This window comes from Rhopalosiphum padi, chromosome 2 (assembly GCF_020882245.1).
Source record: "Rhopalosiphum padi isolate XX-2018 chromosome 2, ASM2088224v1, whole genome shotgun sequence".
In the NCBI taxonomy this organism is placed as follows: Eukaryota; Metazoa; Arthropoda; class Insecta; order Hemiptera; family Aphididae; genus Rhopalosiphum; species Rhopalosiphum padi.
The window spans coordinates 53,522,020-53,542,320 of record NC_083598.1 but is presented as its reverse complement, the minus strand read 5'-3'; the positions used below and the strand labels follow the sequence as shown (position 1 = coordinate 53,542,320).

Here is a 20,301-nt window from a genome sequence, read left to right as displayed (position 1 = left end):
GGAGGAATTAGAAAGAAGACTTCTTGAATACACAAACAAACTAAGCACTAGTAATTTCTCGGAATTTTTCTGTAATTCGTATTGTTATCAGAGAGGATTTAAGTAAGTCTTGTGGTCGCAATTATAATCATATGATTGAAATTTTTACGAAAAAAAAAATCCTAAGACCTACGAGGATTAGTATTTATACAACTTATCTCAACGACCCATGTACGAGAAAAATGCGTACGGCTTTAAACTAGACGAGTAGAACCATGCTAATTTAACTGAGATTTATGTTTTAGTATAATATTATTTTTTCGTATTTGAATAACACACTCCACTGTGTACGTGTTTAGGTGAACTTTCCGTGCAAAATGTTAATTGTTTGTGAGTATCTATAATCTATATTGTAATTTGATATACATCGAAAATGAAATCTATTAATCAACAATTAGAATTTTTACGTTGGAAAATTGTAACAGTATAGTATATTATTATATAATTGATCGTCGCATGGCCACATTCACATATTAAAAAGAGTTCACGGGCCATACAAAAATAAAAATATTATATTCTTAATGAAAAAAATACGCCGGTTGCCGAACAATGATCTAGAAGAATCGAATAAAACCATCTAAATGTTTTGTTTGTTTTGATGACAATAATTAAGATTCGGTTGATTAAGTTTTAACCGGCATATTATTTGTCCATTCGTCAAGAAGATATACGTTTGTGGTAAAATTAAAATATATATATATATATATGCCTTACAAAGATAGAAATTTCTATCTGAGTACGTCATATTTTCCTCTTTTAATGCACATAATATTATATTATATGAGTTACATATTTGTACACAACCATGTGTATTAAATTTAATCCTGAACAGAATCGTAATACAAAATCATTATTATAAATCCCAGAAGCTCAAAACCAATCATGAATTATTATGGTTTTAGGGTATGAGCGCTAATTTTGATAAAATGTATACACATGTGGTGCACTCCATGACAACAATACCACCACCGTTCATACACTAAAACAATTCAGTCGAATTACGTAACCGCAAATTGAATTCCGTAAATACAGAAACGTGCTGACGTAGTCGTTTCTTGATATCAATCAAATAATAAACTTTACGCGTTCACTTGCAGAAAACATTTGAACAGCGAGTACTGCGGTGGCTTTAAACCCGTTTAGGTGTTTAATCGATTTAATTATATATAAGTATTATACCTAAGGTTCAGTTGTATAGCATTCGTTCGATCATATATAATACCGGTATGCGTAAGGCTAGGCTGATGGTCAAATTGAATTCAGTCGTTATAGAATTACGAATAATAATATCCACTAAATATTAGTTCACAAACTTGTTCACAGTTGTAATATTAACATGTTATTAATGTTTTTAATAAAAACAATGTAAGTTCTTACCTGATTACAACTGTAGATAACATAACGGAAAAAACGCTCGTACGACAGTAGTGTAGCAAAATAACCTATCTAAAACGCCGTTTCATCAAATTATTAAACTATCGAAAATAAATCAAAATCCATTTAAAAAATACATCTTACTTACGAGGTACGTGAATTGAGTGTGTCCAAATAGGTTATTGTTTTGGAATTAAGTGTTTGATTATAAAATACGATAAAATCGGTTGTTTGTTTTTCGTTTTCGTGTTTTTTTTTTTCAAGTTGTAATTAATTGTATAAATATTAAAATTCTAAATTAAGTTTTTTTACTTCTTGAACAAGATTCCGTTTTTTGGATCTAAAAAAGTTGTTTGTGGTATAAGAGATTTGAATAAAATAATAACAAACATTTTAATAATTTTTTTCTCAGTGGATTTTGTAGCATAATATAATATGACATAATATTATGTAAACTTGATTGTTTGTATATATTTAAAATAAATTAAAAGTGCCTTATATATCTAGATAAAAAATAAATAAACTCTAGCCTTTGAATTGAAGTTACTAATTAAAATATTGTACACGTCGCTGGCATAAAACTTTATCAAAACATTATAGTAAATTAATCAAATTCATCTGGTTCGTTTGTTTCATTATGTATTTTATATATACGCCTGCAATTAATCGGAATCGAAGGCTTAAAGTATTATGTTTTGTATAAAGTAATTAAAAAAAAAAAAAAATAAATTGATTATTAGCCGCTCTCATAAACTTATATTCATTAACAATATATCCGTAACGATGGTAGTTTGAAACAATAGTCACCGTCGGCAATTTAAGAATTTGTGAATAAGTTGGTAACATTATTTGTGGCCATGCAGCTGGGTTTGAAATCGCATAGTTTATAATAATATATTGAACGATTCATTCTTAACTTGATTATGTTTTCGTCGGAAAGAAAAAAAAATAATTAAATAATCGTATACAATAAAATGTATTGCACGTCTTATTATATTTCTTGACGTCGCCGATCGCGCGTTATGGTAATAATATTGTTATTAGGTATATATTTATTTTTTTAGCGAACATCCGGGAAACCTATTTATATTTTTCTTTTTTTTTTCTTTTGCAGGAGCAGTGGGCGATGGCGGTGAATCGGCCGAGGACAAAGAAAAAAACGCAGAAGCGGAGAGGGAACGATTGGAGGCAATCAGGGAGGCCGAGGAAAGACGCAAAGAGAAACACCGCAAGATGGAGGAAGAACGGGAGAAAATGAGACAAGAAATCCGAGATAAGGTAAAATAATGACGTTAAACCATCTCTATATATATATAAAATTATATTAAGTTGGGTGGGTCGCGGGGCGCCGGAGAGTGATACTGCAATAAAATTATCCTTTGACCTACGGCGGCCTGGTTGTAGCGCTACCGTCGCCGCTATGTCGGTTGAACGAAACTTAGAAGATTTGACAGCAGTAAGTAGGTTTCCCCCCATCCCTTTTTTGTTCTCTGTACCATTCAGATAATAAGATAATAATAGTAATAATTACAATGACAATGATGACAATTACCGAAATAAAGCCCAATCTCAGTTAACATAATCAACGCGCGTGTGCATTACTCGCACATAATTGTCTCAGAAAACGTGAAAAATAAATAAAATACAATTGAAATTGTTCATTTCGGTATCGTACAGCGTCCTTTGTATATAAAATATTATAACACTCGATTTAGTTTAACTATCATGTCGAAAGAGTGCTACGTCTGATATTATTCTTCGATACTCAATAAAATAGTTTGACATAAAACTTATGGAAATTACTAAAGATGCAAAATATATTCGTTTAAACTTTTAAGCACGTCTAACAATATTGCGCTTACATTATAATTTGGTGATTGTTATATTTTTTCACATTATACAGATTGTCACATAAAATATAATCTTATCCACCAATTCTGTTATGAGCCTATTACAGTTGTTGGAATCTGAATAATAATTATTAATGATTTTATCTCAAACGTCAAGTTCAACGAACATTTTTTTTTATTTGTGTCACACCTAATAAACTTCCACTGAGTTGAAAAAAAAACACTCACTTTACATGCTAGTTTTTTAAGCCGTTCATTTTTTTGTGCGAATTTATCTCTGAAAACAAAAAAACAGACTTCACGTCTCGACGTCCTTAAATATAAATATAATATGTTTAAACTTTTTTTTTTATCGTTTCGTGATTTAGAGGTTTGGGTTTGAGGAAAGGGAAAAAACTAATTATAATCCACAACGAGCTTTTATTGTCCCGACGATTTGAATAACTTGGTTTTATCTCTATACCATTCCAACGCACCAATTACGTTATACTTATACTTTTATATTATATATATATATTTATTTATATATTGTACGTTATACAATAATATACGACGAAACTATTACTCTCCAAAGTTTTAATTGAGTTTGTCGTGCACTAAAGTTCACTGATTGTCGCATCACATTTTGTGATTTTTACGACCGTCACCATTACTAGGGTTACACTTACTCACATAATATCTATATGTAAGATAATACAACTATTGTTATAATTAGGGCCAGGAATTGTATAGCAAAAACATTACAAACCTTAACCATACATTAATTGTGTATAAAATAATGAAATAAATGTGAAAAACATAACAAAATATGTACAAAAATATTATTAGGATAATAAATAGAAATTTAAAAATATTTAGTAGAAAATACTATTGTAATAATCAAAAATAATAAATACAGTAAAAAGTAATCAATTTTCTTAAAACTGTATCTATGTGATCATTATTAAAACTAACATTTGATTCTAAATATGATTATGATTTAAGTATGTAAACTATTGTTAAGTTAATTCAGTATAATTAAATATTATTTAAGACCTATGCTTTAACAATATTTAAACAAATTATTATAACTTCTAAATTAATATCAAACAAACACTGTGTTATGTAATAAGTATCTACATTATCAAACTTAAAATGTATGTGATTGTCATAGAGCAAGGTTTATGAAAAAGTTCAATATATCTAACATTTTCTTTTTTTAAATGTTTACACCTATTAAATATGCAGTTTTTATTCAGAAAAATGCATATAAAATATTTTTATTTGTTAGCATTATTAGTATTTTGTAGGCTTTTAATTGTGTAGTAGAATATTATTTATACTAAAGTAGTATATCTATAAACACACACAATATTAGGTATGTAACGACGTACGATTCATATAAATCTTTATACTCTTTACCATAAGATACTTTGGTCTCAACTGTTCAGGAATTAAATTTATTTTTTGATATATTCCTTTCCTACTTTTCGCTTTGGAGTGGTGTAACGATAACAATGTAATATGGTATCTCGAGTCTAATGTAATATTCCTTAGTGACGTTGTGAATTAAACGTTATAATTGCTAATTATAATGATAACAATGATAATATTTCGTCTCGAAAACGAGTGTCTTCGCTGTGCAAAATTGTCACATTACTTGTATATAGCTCCTTAGATTATTGTGTTGTGCGTTTAGTGTATAATAACGTAGTTTATTCAGCAGCCTGCTGGCTATCGGCATTATTGTCCACAACAATAGGTGCACGCGGTGCAAAAGGAAACTTTTTATCCCCTGGCATTTTTTTTTTTAAGTTATATATAACTGCGTCGGCCATTCTCCTTCTCATAAAATATTATGATGCTGTATTATTCACCACAATTTTCGTAGACGTTCTTTCCATAATTATCCCCCTCTGGTCTTATCCCAAAATTGTACACATCGAACATTTGGCGAAGATAAACTTGTGCACTTTGAAAAGTAGATATATAGAATTTAACTTCGAATTTTTTCTTTTAACTTTTTTATAATAAGTTAAAACTGTAAAGTATACTGCTTTTTAAACTATTATAATAATTCTTTGAACGAAAATTCAATAACAAATCGGTGGTATGCATAATCATACAACCGAATGATTTATGTCCCTATTTTCATTTAAATTAATTTTTACAAACATTAAAGCCATTTAAAATTTTAATAAATTCCTTTGCACGCTGTAATTATTTCACTGAACTTTTACGAAAAATATGTTAGGTATTTAATACATTATTATTTTGTCATTTAACGTACAACGTCGTTCTGCTATAATTTTAATTTGTTCACTTAATTGATTTTAGCTGAATTATATTTTTAATTATTTCTTTGCTTTTTTCGATTTGATAAATATAATTAAAATTGAAATTAATTAATATAGTATTTTAATAGTATTACTTTTACTCATGGTGGATTAAGTTTTTTTGATTGTATACATAATATAAATAATATAAAATTGTTATACTAATTTATTGTAATTTGTTTTCAAGTTAAACTTAATTATTGTGTATTATTACCGTTGAATATTTTCTTTATCATATTTATATTTTAAAATTCGTTATTTCATCACAATAGTTTTTGTTAGGTAATTATTATTTAATGTGAAGTTAATATTAACACCTTAAATTTGAATAAGGTAACCTAAGAAAGTATCAGGTTACTTGGAATCATCTTGATTGGCGTAAAGTAAAAAATTTGTATTCTAAACGGACATGTACTTTATAGATATGATCCGGTGTTAATTTATTTTTAATACTTGATATATCGTTGAATGAAAATATAATATTATATACCAGTTTTTAATATTGTTTAAATTTACCGTTATATTATATAATAAAATATAGAATCTAGTTATAGATTGCTTAAATACAAATTTCTCATCTAAATAAATATCAGCTAAACTATTATATGGTGGTTGTCATTTGAAATATACAGAACATTTTTAAAAGTTATATTTTTTTCGAAAAACAATAATTTTTAATTATTATAACATAGTATAAATTATTTTGTTAGATGTTGTTGTGACTTTTGTGTTTTATATTAAAAACAATGGAACTAAGAAACCTTATGACAATAGTTAAGTTTATGTTAATATCAAAGATTCATAGCGACTATTGCAATTCGCAGAACAAGAACCTATTATAACAACTACTATTCCCATCAGTCTTAGCTATCTACCACATACATGGCTTCGATGGTCAGTAATCACATAATTGTATTAACCCTGACACTAGTCACCACACTACGTATAGAATTCAATTATTACATATTATAAACAAAAGTTATATGTTAGTATGTTATTATTGGCTCATAATATTTTATAAATGTATAAACTTTATCATCCTACAATTACAGGTAGGTAAAGCTGTTGTATTTAATAAACATTTTATTTTTAAATTATTTAAAAATGCATTAATAAAATAAGAATATTGATTTTTAGTATTGGATGTGGTATTTATAGAGTAATGTGTTGACGGTGATGAAGTATTATTTGCCAAATATGGTTTTGATACGTGTTGTTTAACTTATATGACTATATATTATATACACGTGATGTCATTTATATATATGTATATGTAGACTACGCGCACGCACGAAAGTAATTGCTTACGAGAGGATCGTTGTGCGCCCCGTCGAGGTGGCTGCAATCTGTTTAAACGCGTCAGTACGAAGCCTAATAATATCACATATTATACATGCAGTAATAATAATAATAGTAATAGTAATAATAGTAATAATAATAAATAGTTATGATAAACGAGGGTCAGCTCGTGTACGGCCTCGCGGGATACGTAAACGAGATAGCAACTTTTGGTGAGCTCGATTGTACCATCCTATGTACACAAACAAACACTACACATGTACACAAACCGAACACAACTTGATGATGCATGCACGCGCAAGTCCTCGTCGTCGTTGGTTTCCGAAATTTGCAAAGCTATGTATATTTTAGGAGCTCTGGCGTTATTATTTATTATTATACCGTACATTATATAATCATATATAACAATAATATAAAGGTGTATTTCCGTACACAAGTTTGTACCTACATATCCATTGACTGTATAATATTGTATTTTGTAATATGTGCGTGTCAACTGGACCGTGTAGGCGAAAAATAACAGGCACGTGCATTTTCATTGTCTCATATATATATTTATAAAAATATTATGCACATCACTTAACCCGGTTGCACTCTAAAGCTCGATCAAAGTAGACTGGTAGGGCAGGTGATAACATTTTTTTTTTAAATACTCATCTTAATACGAAAGAACCCCTTTAAAAACTACATTAATCAGTAATTTAATTGTTGTGTTTCTAAACAGTAATTAATACCGTTTATATTAATATTTACAATAATAGTATTATATTTTATTCTAAATAAATATTACAATTATATCATTATAGGGAGATAACAATTATAAATACATATAATCGAACGCATTTATAGTACACCGATGACCCACTGACATAACCCAATCTCGATGTCCACGAAAACAGTAAACTGTATGCTGATCAAAACACATCCGATTTGACGCATTTCCTACCTATTTGATATATCAACAACAATGATGTCCGACATTGGTCGCTTTTGTTAGTTTATATGGGTGTGGTTAAATGGTTTAGTGGTCCGTAAAATATGCCAGCAGTGTTTTAACGGTTCGTATTTTGAGCTTTGAGTGCGATAATTAGAGCATTTTGTCGTTGATATAGATCGGGTGTAATACGTGCATATTATAACATGAATAAACTTCTACTATATTATATTTGTGGTAACAAATACGTGATTTCACCGCTAGCCGATATAGCCCATAGAAACCGCCAAAAACCATCCCTAACATTTAGTCAAACTCCCTCCCGGATCTGATATTTATTATGATATCACGTCAGTGACTCGGAACGGCCGCGCACCGCATTGGATATACGCGTCTATAACAATATGGCCGGATGCCAATGCACGCGAAAACACCAGTCTACTTTTGGCGAGCAACTTGGAATAATATAATGCCAAAATCCTACATTTACATATTTATATATATATATATATATATGTGTATAATGCAATTAAATGTATAAGTATTGTTATACTTACGGAGTGTCGATACATTATATATAGAAAGCACAATAATAATATATACATTTTTTATTGTTATCTTTATTGCGATTCTCTCGTGGTTTTTATTTTTGTTTTAAATTTATACGCTTCTGAGGGAAAAAACGCACAGCTCTACAAAATCGTTTTTCGTAAGAGTTAAACCAACCTAAAATGAAAAATGTACACCTAATCGACTATCGACTCGGATAATTAAACAAATTACTTCGTATTCGTTCTCAGAGTAATTGTTTAATGTAAATTCGCATAAACAATTCTGTCCATAGTTCGTGCGTTTCCCGAGCGAAATAAAGTTTCTATATTTTAAATTAAAACTTTGAACGTTTCGAATTATATATACCTATATAAATATACATGAATTTAATTTAATGAGAGTATCCGTTCTTTCCATTTCATTTAATATTGTTAAATTATGAATTTTAGTTTTGAACATATTTTTTTCCGTGAACATAAAAATAAATGATTTTGTTATTATACCTACCTTAAAATACGTATTAACCTCCATTGCTTTTTTCCATACTAAAAATATAAATTTACATTTTTCAACCATGTATGTACTCGTTTAAAGTGTCTTTTAAACGTCTATCTCAGTTTAATATTTTAAAACCATAAACTATAAAATTACAGTTATTTTAGTTAGATATATTATTATATACATATATGTTGCGTTGTGGTTCACTTACTATTTGAACGATATACCGATATATGGTGGCATAATATCATTACAGCCATATTATCGTAAACAAATATTTTTATTGCAACAATATACTATTTATATTACGCTATATGTGTATAAATATTTTCACGTGCAATATTATCTGTTTATATTATGTGCATTTCATATACTATGCAATAAACTACTATTATTATAATAATAATTTCAACGCACGTATAATAATAATAATCATATAATAATACGTATATTAATATAGTACTATAAATTCTTAATGTTTATAGTCCGATTATGATAATACGGTTTTGCTCGTAGTGTTGAATCATCATAAATTTGTCTTCTTCGCTCCGAACCCCGATCTTGCCACTTGGGAAACGTCAGTTGGATACAAGATTACGTCGATGCGATAACAGTGTATTATAACTCGTTGACCCGAATTCCATAATCAACGGCGACGTACCGTATTCGAGAGAGGTTATATCATCGGTGTCGTCTAATGTTTTCCTCCGCTATATCTGTTTATTAATCGGATTGCAATAATATTTTTCAGCGACGGTCGGAGGAAAAGAACCCAATGTAAAAACAAATACAAACATTATTGTATTGTGCGGATCGCGAAATACATCGAAAGACAGAATGATGGTTTCCGATATGATATGACTCGTACACAATAATATAATATGTGGTAGACTTTCCGCTGGAGATTCGACGCGACGCATTGGGAATCGAATGACGGCCACGGAGACGTCCTCCGAGACTTACGACGTCCCGTTTCCGGAGACCGGCCGGCTAAGGCGTACTTATATTTTGCGTACGTGTAGTATAGAAGTCACTACTACAAACTTACTCGCCTGTCACACCGCCACTAAAAGGATGAAAAAATGTTCCTTTATTATATGATATACACATACAGAATTCCCAGTGCGCGCACAAAGGCGTTTGATGGTTGACTACCAATGTAATATACAATGTACATTTAGGTTAGCTTATTATAAATCAGTAACAATACTGATAATAACTGTAAATAATATAGATATCTGTGTACGAAAACGATCGAAGTGGACGAATGAGAATGACGTTGTTTTTGGGACCGGCACAAATGGAGTTGATTTTCAGACAATATAATATATTATTAATATTAATACATAATAATTGATAAAGTCTAGCCGTTTCAAAAATGTCCAGTCCCAGATATACACCGGTAAGAATTATGTCTCTGGGGTACGGAAAATCCAATTACGTGATACCGTTGTTTACAAACAAAGCCGTTTGACTGCGCTCGCCACCGCTCGACCGACCATATTCACACTTCACCCGACGATGATATCGGTTCACTCTGACATCAAACATCTGTCGTGGTACATATGATATCGTATGTTCTATATTATGATAATATATATGTTCAACTCCACGAAAAATTTACTCGTCTGTTTATCCGGCAACGGAAATGACGACAACGGCGTTGCTCTGAATTTCCGAATTGAAAAGTTTTTACATGTAACAACACTATTTTTAAATATTTGTATATATTGTACGGAAAAAATGCGACTCATGGATTTATAAAAGTTTCAAAAAGTTAATTTGTGTGCCTTCGACCGCAATCAAATAAAAATATATACGATATGCCACGCGAATAATCGGGGTTATAGATGTGAACCCCGCGGTAACAACGATCTCGAAGGATATTTTAGCGCACATGAATAACAATTGTATCTATGAAATTTAAAAAAAAAAAACACCTATCACAAACATTACGTGTGTACATAATATTATCTCATCAAAGCAATTTGGCCAAATTTGTTTTTCATTTTGACCTTAGAATATAATATTATTATTTATTATGCACGTGTTGGTACACCGGTCACTGATGCAGTCGGATGTACGCAGTTGTTACTTTACGGCCGCTGGGAAACGGATCATCGGTGTTATTATTACTTAATGTTATTGAAATTAGAGTTTGCACACGCGTTTACTTCATTTTGGACCGGATATACAAAGAGAGAGAGAGAGAACGAGCGACAAATGATAATTCCCGATTAGCCGTACGGCAAGTTTGCGTCGGTCAAATAACCGTCTCCCCATCCGAATATTATTACACCCAGGGTCCTTGGTTCCTAAGTGTTATCGTAATTTCGAAGCCTGCGGCACCACTGGCCACGACGCCTTGGGCCCGTTGTTATATTGTTTACACCGTAGTTTACGCCTTTGTATATAATATATAGTCGTCTTAAATGGTATACGCATATAATATACAACGACGGCCTACATATTTTTCAGTCCAGATAACATCTGTGATATAGCTATAGGTTGCGATGGGTGGAGGGTTCTTTGTTACCAAAGCAATTTCTAGACCGTATCCGATGCCAAAACCTTACGTTCGTTTTTTTCTCTCCCTTATTTTTCATCCAATATTTTTTGTTTTCTATTGTAAGCATTGAAAAAAAAGTTGTTCAAAGATTAAAAATGTATACCTCAGTCGTATATACTTGCGTATCTTATGTATCGCATGTTTGGGCTATTATGTACATTCTATAGGTATCTATAAAATAGAAACACGGAAAATAAGTCTTCGGTGCACTTATTTTCTATTTTTTTTTCTGCATAGAATATTTGAAAGCTATAAACATGTTATACCGTTTTAATAATTCAAAATCGTATTCTTTCAAATTGTAAAAATGATTGTTTGTGTAATGGTTTCAATAGAAATAATCGATTGTTTTATTTTTATTATTGTTACTGTTTGTAAGAACTTATCTGGCATATTTTCCACTGATGTGGAATGAACAAAGAAGGGTTTTTTTTAGTAATTTCTACACGTTTTCTCGATTGTATTGTATTGTATTTTAAAGAGTAAAGTTATGATGTTTTATTGAAGTTTTCGTGTGGCTTTTCTATACGAGATGTTTAATACGACAACAATGCATTTTTATAGAGATTGAACGAGATGAGTGAGATAAAAGAGCGGTCGTCATTCGATTACAATAATAGAAATGTCAGATAATCTCAAAGCAAAAGAGTACACGAGTTGGATTCGTACAATTCGTTTAAATTTTGTTTTCTTTCACTGCGGAATCACATATAAAACAACAACAATAATAATAATAAAATCACAATCGGCAGATCAACTAGCGGCGGTGGTTATTTTTCACAACGTCCTCGTATACTATTATATATAGTTATATTAGGTATATATATATATACCACTGTATAAAAGCTCCGATGATGTGTCGCCCTCTATATGTATAATGTTTATCGATGGCCGATCCATCTACACCGTCAGTGCCAAGCCGCTAACGCGAACGAGAAAAATATCGGATTACGCTTGTGGTCTGGCTGCGAAGTCAATATATATATATAACATATACATATAACACAACGAGAAGAAAAAGCACCTAACACATATAATTTAATATATATATATATATAAATGTGTGTGTGTTATACTTGCAAGGACTATAATAGTGTTTCGGAGACCGTGAGGGTAGAGTGGGCATGTGTATGTGTGTGTGTATAGTTACCGTCGGCCTTTCCACAAAGCGTTTTATATTTATCAGTGCCATTTATCACGCTATTTCGGGCTTTTAGCGGCTGGATAAAACGCCACTGATGCCGATATCTCCTCCGGGACCGTCCCCCTACTCACGCGCGAGCGCGATTCCGACAGATTAATTTACCTAAAAGGTTTTCCGTTTTACTTTTCTTCAGAAAACGAGAAACATAGTATTATACACGGCCGACCCATCGTTACCTCCGTCGTGCCCCGGATGATTTTCGTTCGTTACTTCACATTATCGTCTACACTGTTTTTAACTGCAGTAGAATTGTATGCACACACCACCACACTTTCCGATAGGTAAAAACTACTCTCGATGAAATTTCAAGACAAAACCTGTGAGTAAAGAAGCCCTAACCTAATCTATTCTCTCCTGAAAATCGTGTTTATGAATTTAAACACAAAACGAAAGCGCGACCTTGGTCGGACGAAAATCGCTCGCGATTACCAGCGACTAATTATGTTAAGTCAATTCTGCTCTACTCACGCGAATTAACACGCCGTACCGCTCCCCGGAGGTCTTTTAAAGATCAATTTTCCAAATGACTTTTCCATATTAGCATATCGTGTTTCCAAGACGAAAAGTTATAATACCAATTAAGACCCAGGACGCGTTTTTTTCTTACGCTTTCGATATCGAATTACCTTCGACAATTTTTCGTTGCTCTGCCACATTCACGCGGGAGACAGATAATATAATACGAATACGTCTTGAAATACTTTTCTTAACTTCTGCATCTTATTGCATACAACGTCGTATTGTAACTCAGAGCTAAAATTTTTTTTTTAACTCGGGTAATTACCAATGCCTTGGAAAAATCTCAAAATGAAATATAATATTATGTACGAAAGGTTAAACGGTGAGATTGCGTTGGCGGTGTGGTGCTGAGGCCGCTGCGGTATAGTGCATGACGTGCGTCAGTCAGCGCTTGGTAGCAATCTCTTTCACCGCCACTACCGCTACCGTCGTCGCCGGTGCGGTTCGTTGGGTTCACAATTCGATTTGGCAGTACACCGCAATTTCCCGTTTCTGCACGCCTCAGTCCTTGCGATAGATTAAATTCGCAATCAACAACAACGAGTAGGAAAAAAAAAGGAAAAGAAAAAAGCAAAAATAAATACTCAGTGTGCCGTATCTGTTCGCGCTATGACAGGTGGTACGGCAACGATGGTGATACGAAAGAGGGTGGAAAAAAAAATAAAGGTTTTCCCTCGTGCGAATGTTTTTGGTGGCATCACTATTTTGATATATATATCACTGTTGGAGTAGTTTTGTGTCTTCACAGGAAATTGGACCGTTTAAAACTCGTATACCTCTCTATATCATATCATATTCGTCAAACTAAATTAAATTGTATTATATAATATATGATATATGTGTAAATTCAATCGAGATGATAATAATAATGATGTAATCGAGAATGGAGTACTATCGGTGCTCGTTCCATACGACAGGGTCAAATAATTGGCTCATTCAACTATATATCTATATACATAATACGGACTACAGAACATAATACGTACCTATACTTAATATAAATACATAATAAGGTCATATTATTATAATAATCAAATGGTAAAGGGTCCGGATGTAAAGTGTTAGAAAATTAATTTGTTCAAATAATTGTAAATTATTTAAAACCGTAGTTATTATTATTTATCAGTGTTGTTACTAATTGTTTCAAGAGTTACGTACTTTAAATTAAAAATATATTCGAGTCTACAATAATTAAATACCTAAATTTTTGTTTCAACTTTGTATTTTATATAATATGATTAATGTATTAATGGCTTACTCAAACTAGTATATTTAACTGTGATAAATTAAAAAAATGTAGTATATGTATTAATAAAAATAATAAAATAGTAAAATACTACTTTTGTATTTAAAATGATAATTAAAAATAATAATGTTATTGTTTTAAATTAGCTAAAAATGATGACAAATTATATCTTTAATTTGTACAATACCTCCACTCATTCATGCCACAGACAGTATAAGTTGACGTTGATAGTATTAATATTGTTATATGATTTCTTATGACAATCGTTGAAGTAACTAAATGTCATAGGTGCTGAGTTCACAAATGAGAAGACATAGAAGACAGCATACCCGTGGTCGAAAAAAACTTTGATTTAGAGTTTATCATCCAGTGCTGTCCTAAGTCTAATGTCATCGTTCTCATATTTACGTTAGGTTAGTTAGGATCGAATGTGACTTCTAGTGATTCGTTTTGAAGTGGGGCATGGATTGCATTCATTTTTAATCTTATAGAAAAGTGTTAAATCTCAAAAGTTTTCATATGGAATGTGGAAAACTACAGCAGATCTGTTTTTGTATTCATATACATTATACATGGTATATTGTTAATTAATATTGTCGTCGTGAATATAGTCAGCGACGCGTATGATTTTCCCCCGTCGATTCACCCAAACGATATTAATAATATTAATGAAAAAAAAAATAATAATAATATTTCACAAGAGATATAGTAGAAATGCACACGCTACCTTAAATCAGGAGGTGTGGTATTACATTGTGTATAATATATATGTACAGTTTACGCACGGACGTCGTAGGAATCCAAAATGAGCCGACCGCTCGTATATATGCATTAATATATTACACGTATATCGATCGTCCACCGCGACAACTTCCGCATAATACGTGCGTGCTTAATATTATGTTTTATCGAGCCAGCTCTACATGGTCGGTTTTATGGTCCAATAGAATATGTGGAATAAAATTAAGTCGGTTTTTTTTTTATAGCCACTAATCCCTGCGTAATATTATGATGTATATTATAAGTACATCTCAATATAATATTATTACAAATAGATTACGATGAATCGAATCACAACTGAGTCAATAAGACAGGCGTAACTTTTGATAATATATTATTTCGACACCTCTGTGGCAAATCTATCATCCGGATGTCATACCGTTACTGAACAATATATATTAGCCAAAAAATCCATAACTATCAACTTGACGTTGGTAATTAGTTTTATACATTTTTTTTCAAATGAACTTTTAACATCACTGAATTAGATGGTATAGTTTTCTGAGAGAAAAAACATATTATCGTGAGTTTAACAATTAAAAAAAAAACCGACTGAAATACTCAACCACTAAAATAAAGTTCCAAAAAGTTCAACGCACAAAAAAAAAAAACAACCATGAAATCAGCTCAAAAATCACGTTTCAGACGTTACGTTAAAGTAGTTGTTTGGTGAAAAAAAATATCTATGTTATTTAAATCTAAATCGTCGACGACCGAATAGCAAAACATACATTTACGAGTATTACCATTGACCTAATATTATATATTAGGTATATAACAATATTATATCGTGCGTTCGATAGTGATTATTGTTATTATTACCATATACCATGTATAATGAATTATGCACACGCACCGTTGTAATAACTTTGTCGTACCGACGACGACAACACGATACACGAGGAAGCAAAGTGTTCAACTCGTTAGACGCGTAAGGGGTACGTCATTATTATAGTGTATTATATTATATTCGTAGTGATAATATGTATATTGTTTCTTTATATTGTTTTAGAACTTAATATGTCTTTTCGACATGCTCCGGTGCATTCCTCCTACCCATATGATAATAATATGTATGGTACCTGTATAAAGCGTATGTCAATGTATATATATATATATATATATTATTATCATCATATATACTACCATAATGAACGTTATATACGTACCTACGTTTGTAGATTTATCGCGTTATATTTTCCGTCGAGTTGTTGTATTGTAAGTTCGTAGGAAGAAGTAAGTAAGTTGTTATGGGCGTAATGAAACGCACAACATTATATGTTTAATATCTATATACACGCCCGGCCGCGTAATCGTCTTATCTCCTCGTAAAGCGGTATTTATAATATTATCATCACAAAAAAACTACACAAAATTAGAGAGAGTGTATGTTTTAATAATATTATAAAGTGTTACGTGGCACTGCGGTGTTGGTAGGCATGGTGTTCTATTATTATTATTATTATTATTATTATTATTATTATAGTTACGATCGCCAAAAGGCGAAACGATGAAAATTTCAACGAAAGCGAAAATATTTCAAACGAGGAAACTTCTCGCATCGTATTATACAATATACGACCTGTATTATAATAATATAATACAGTTTATTTCTCTTGGGATGTTTTACCCGGCATATCCATGTATAAAATATTACGGGCGCGCGTGTATTTCGCTTTTCGTTTTTTTTCGTTGTCGTCGTCAATGGTGTTTTTTTACAAATACTTTAACTGGAAATTTAATGTGACCCTGGATACCGATAATTTCGGTAATAATACATTGATCTATAAATTCTTTCGACTGACAACTGCAACACCGGGCCATTGTTTGTTTACACAACGTCGGCGAAAATATTTTTTTGATTAACAACATTTCATCATATAGTATTATTATATTATGTGGTCATGATATATTTCCAACAATAAAATGATCCGTATAAATAACGATAATAACAGTAAAATGGTTGAGGCTTATATTTACCTTTTAAATCGATTAGGTCAAATATGCCTTTCAAAACGTAATTTTCATCGTTTGTATGATATTATATATTATATACATATAATACAGTATGCGTGTGTGAGGGAGTCGAAAAGTTTTTACTTTTAAATTGGACATCAATATTGTTTGATTCGCATTTATACTTTTTATTTATCTTAGAATAAAAATGCTGAAACGGAATCTTCAAAAATTATAATGGAGCACAATAAAGAAAATATTAATAAGACAGACGAGCGCGGTGCGTGTACCTATAAATAAGAATTTAAATTACGGTATATTGTTGGCATAACGGCAAACCGTATTTAGGAAACGAATCGCTTTCAATATGAAAACAAAACAAATTATGTAAATGCAAAAGAAGAGCCTCATTCGAGAGTAAGGGTATATTTATATATACACAAACATAATATTATATATAACGTTTTTCGTTTCACAAATGTAAATAATGAGCTATTATTTATTTTATTTTTTGCACATGTTATGTTATTATATGTCATGCGTATTGTATACGCGAGACCAGAAACGTATAAAACGTTGGCATAAATTGTACATCGGACTCGCGTTGTTTATATAATATACATATTATGAAGTACGACGGTTAGATGGATATGATGACGTTACTAGGAAAGAGAGGGACGTGCACAACGAAAGAGCATACTGTCTGGCGAAGGGAGATTCGGAGAAAGAAAAAACTGTGCCTTAGGACACGAGCGGAAAATAGTGCTGGGCCTTGACGTCCGAGGAGTAGGTGGCTTTCAATGTAGACAGAGTGGAGGTAGAATAACGCAATGCCGATGGGAAATTGAGCAGAGTTATATACGTATGTAATGGCGGGGAAGAATCGTTTGTTCGGCAAGTTTACTTTTTGGATTCGGTCCCCGGGCAAGGGCTATTTGACATTTTTATAGTCTACTCTAAAAATGATTTACGATATACGGAATGCTCGAGCGAGTGTTCTACTCCACTGCAGCACCTGACCCACCATTTCCTGTTTTAGTGTATATATGTATAATTTAGGTATGTGTATTTATGTGTTTACAATAAATATCCGATTCGAGATCGATAATATCCTTTAAACCGACTTTGAACATTTCGCACTCGAGAGTCTGGGTGTACAGATGAACCACGATATGTATATGGTATACGATAGAATATTATGTGTACCGATTGAAAATATGTAATAATAATAATAATAAAGCAGCTTACGCTCGCATTCATGTCTTTCGGGACACGTTTCATCTACCTGCCATACCAGTCCACTGCAGAGACGATCGACGAGGGACTATGGGCACGCTCATACGATACATTCGGTTGACTGCGAGAGGGCGTCCATCATCGTCATCTCCATCACGTCGTCAAGTCCTGAGTAGTGCTTATGTGGTTCAAATTGACTCTAGTAGGGAGTCCTTATATTTAATGCGACTCCCTAATGGGGTCAGATTGAAACGCTGCAGCCATCATCGTCGAAAGTTGCCGCCACGTCGTCTGCAGCCGTAATCGATTTTGTTTCGTTTCTGTACAGTGCCTGCGCAGTGCCGGACGAGACGAGACAAGAGTAAACTGTTATTATTATTAATTTTTATAGTATACATTTTTATTGTATATTTGTTTTTTCCAAAATATAGTTATCGGTCGATTTTGTATACCGAACGTTACTCGATAGCGGTTATAATACCTATTATAACGCGTGTGTTATTTTTGTTTGTTATATTCTCATAATGTGTTACGAGTTTTATGACAATGTATTTTTCTATTATAACGTGTTTACAATAAATTCGCTATAATTAGTTATATAATATTATAATCAGTTATAACCTAACCACCATATAGATATAAAAAAAATATTATTTGAATACGTCATAACCTAATAATATGATACATGCCTTTCCATATAATTATTGTTACTTAATTTTTAATTGTTTTGATCGACATAAAAACAAATATCATCTAGGAAAATAAAAGCGTGTTGTGTGTTTTCTGATGCAATTGTATTGTTTATTTTCTGATAGGTAAAATATAATATTTTCATAATAATATGAATTGTAATATTATTATAATGATTGATTTTAATAAATATTGACTAGGTATACGTATACTATATACAAAATCAAACAATTGCGACTACTATAGTGTCCGGTCTGCGATAAAAATATAATAACCGCCAAACAACGGTGGACCACACATTTACACATATAATATTTTACATACTGCCACATTTACAAAAAAAAATACCGACGGGCCGAACTTCTATACAATTATGCACGCCACTAATTGCTGCATTTTACCTCTCCAAGCAATTGGTTTTCCGGGACTCGATATTAATAATTTTGCGACGTGAAATCTGAGTCGGCGGCGGCTCCCTGAATCATTAAAAGGTTGAAGTCTCGGCGCGGCAGTCGACTGTCAAATTAGTAGTCGTCCCGCTCGTTCGATCGGCACACGCAAATTATTTAAACGCGCGTCGTCCTGATCCGTACTCGCATTATATATAACATTATACGTATATTTAGTTCATGCAAATTAATAATTTGAGAGATTCGCACGTCTGTTGTCTCGGTGTAGTGTAACGATATTATTTCACTGTGTCGCCGTCCGCTGAATCCGACCCCCGTCACGAGGCGCTAAACTTCTGCGCTGATTGGCACGGACGTTTTCTTCGACGCGCTCCACGAACTATATATATCATATTCGCATATGCAAATAAAATTCGTCCCGGAGCGGTTATTAATAATTATTCGTCCTGTATAATATCATTATTGCTTTGATGCGCGTGGTTATTCCCGCGACATGAACAGCCGCCTGTAAAGACGTGTTTTCATAATCGCGTATTGTAACATCGCGAGCATTGCGCAGCATCATAATATACACTAGTGCGTATTGTAATCGTTAAAAAAAACAAAATTTTTATTTTTTATTTTAATTCGAAAAATTGCACAATCTATTTACACTTTAAAGCATATTATATTACTATAAGAATAAGCTGGTCAACTAAGGTTGTCGTCGTGTGATTTGGTGTGTGGTGTGAGGATAGAAATATTTGGAGAGACAGCATTTTGGAAGGAAAATAGAAATTATATTTTAATAATTTCGATTGTACGTTTATTTTTATTTCATAGTATAATAG

The 20,301-nt window shown here is 31.9% G+C and overlaps 1 protein-coding gene across 4 annotated transcripts in view; it reads left to right on the top strand.

Annotated features, from left to right (window-relative positions):
* Window positions 1–20,301, top strand: part of LOC132920348 (complexin) — a 201,764-nt gene that overhangs the window by 171,525 nt on the left and 9,938 nt on the right. For all 4 annotated transcript variants that reach the window (XM_060982671.1, XM_060982670.1, XM_060982672.1 and 1 more), the window contains one exon: window positions 2,528–2,691. In XM_060982671.1, the coding sequence (XP_060838654.1) occupies window positions 2,528–2,691 (164 nt within the window). The remainder of the gene's footprint in view (window positions 1–2,527; window positions 2,692–20,301) is intronic.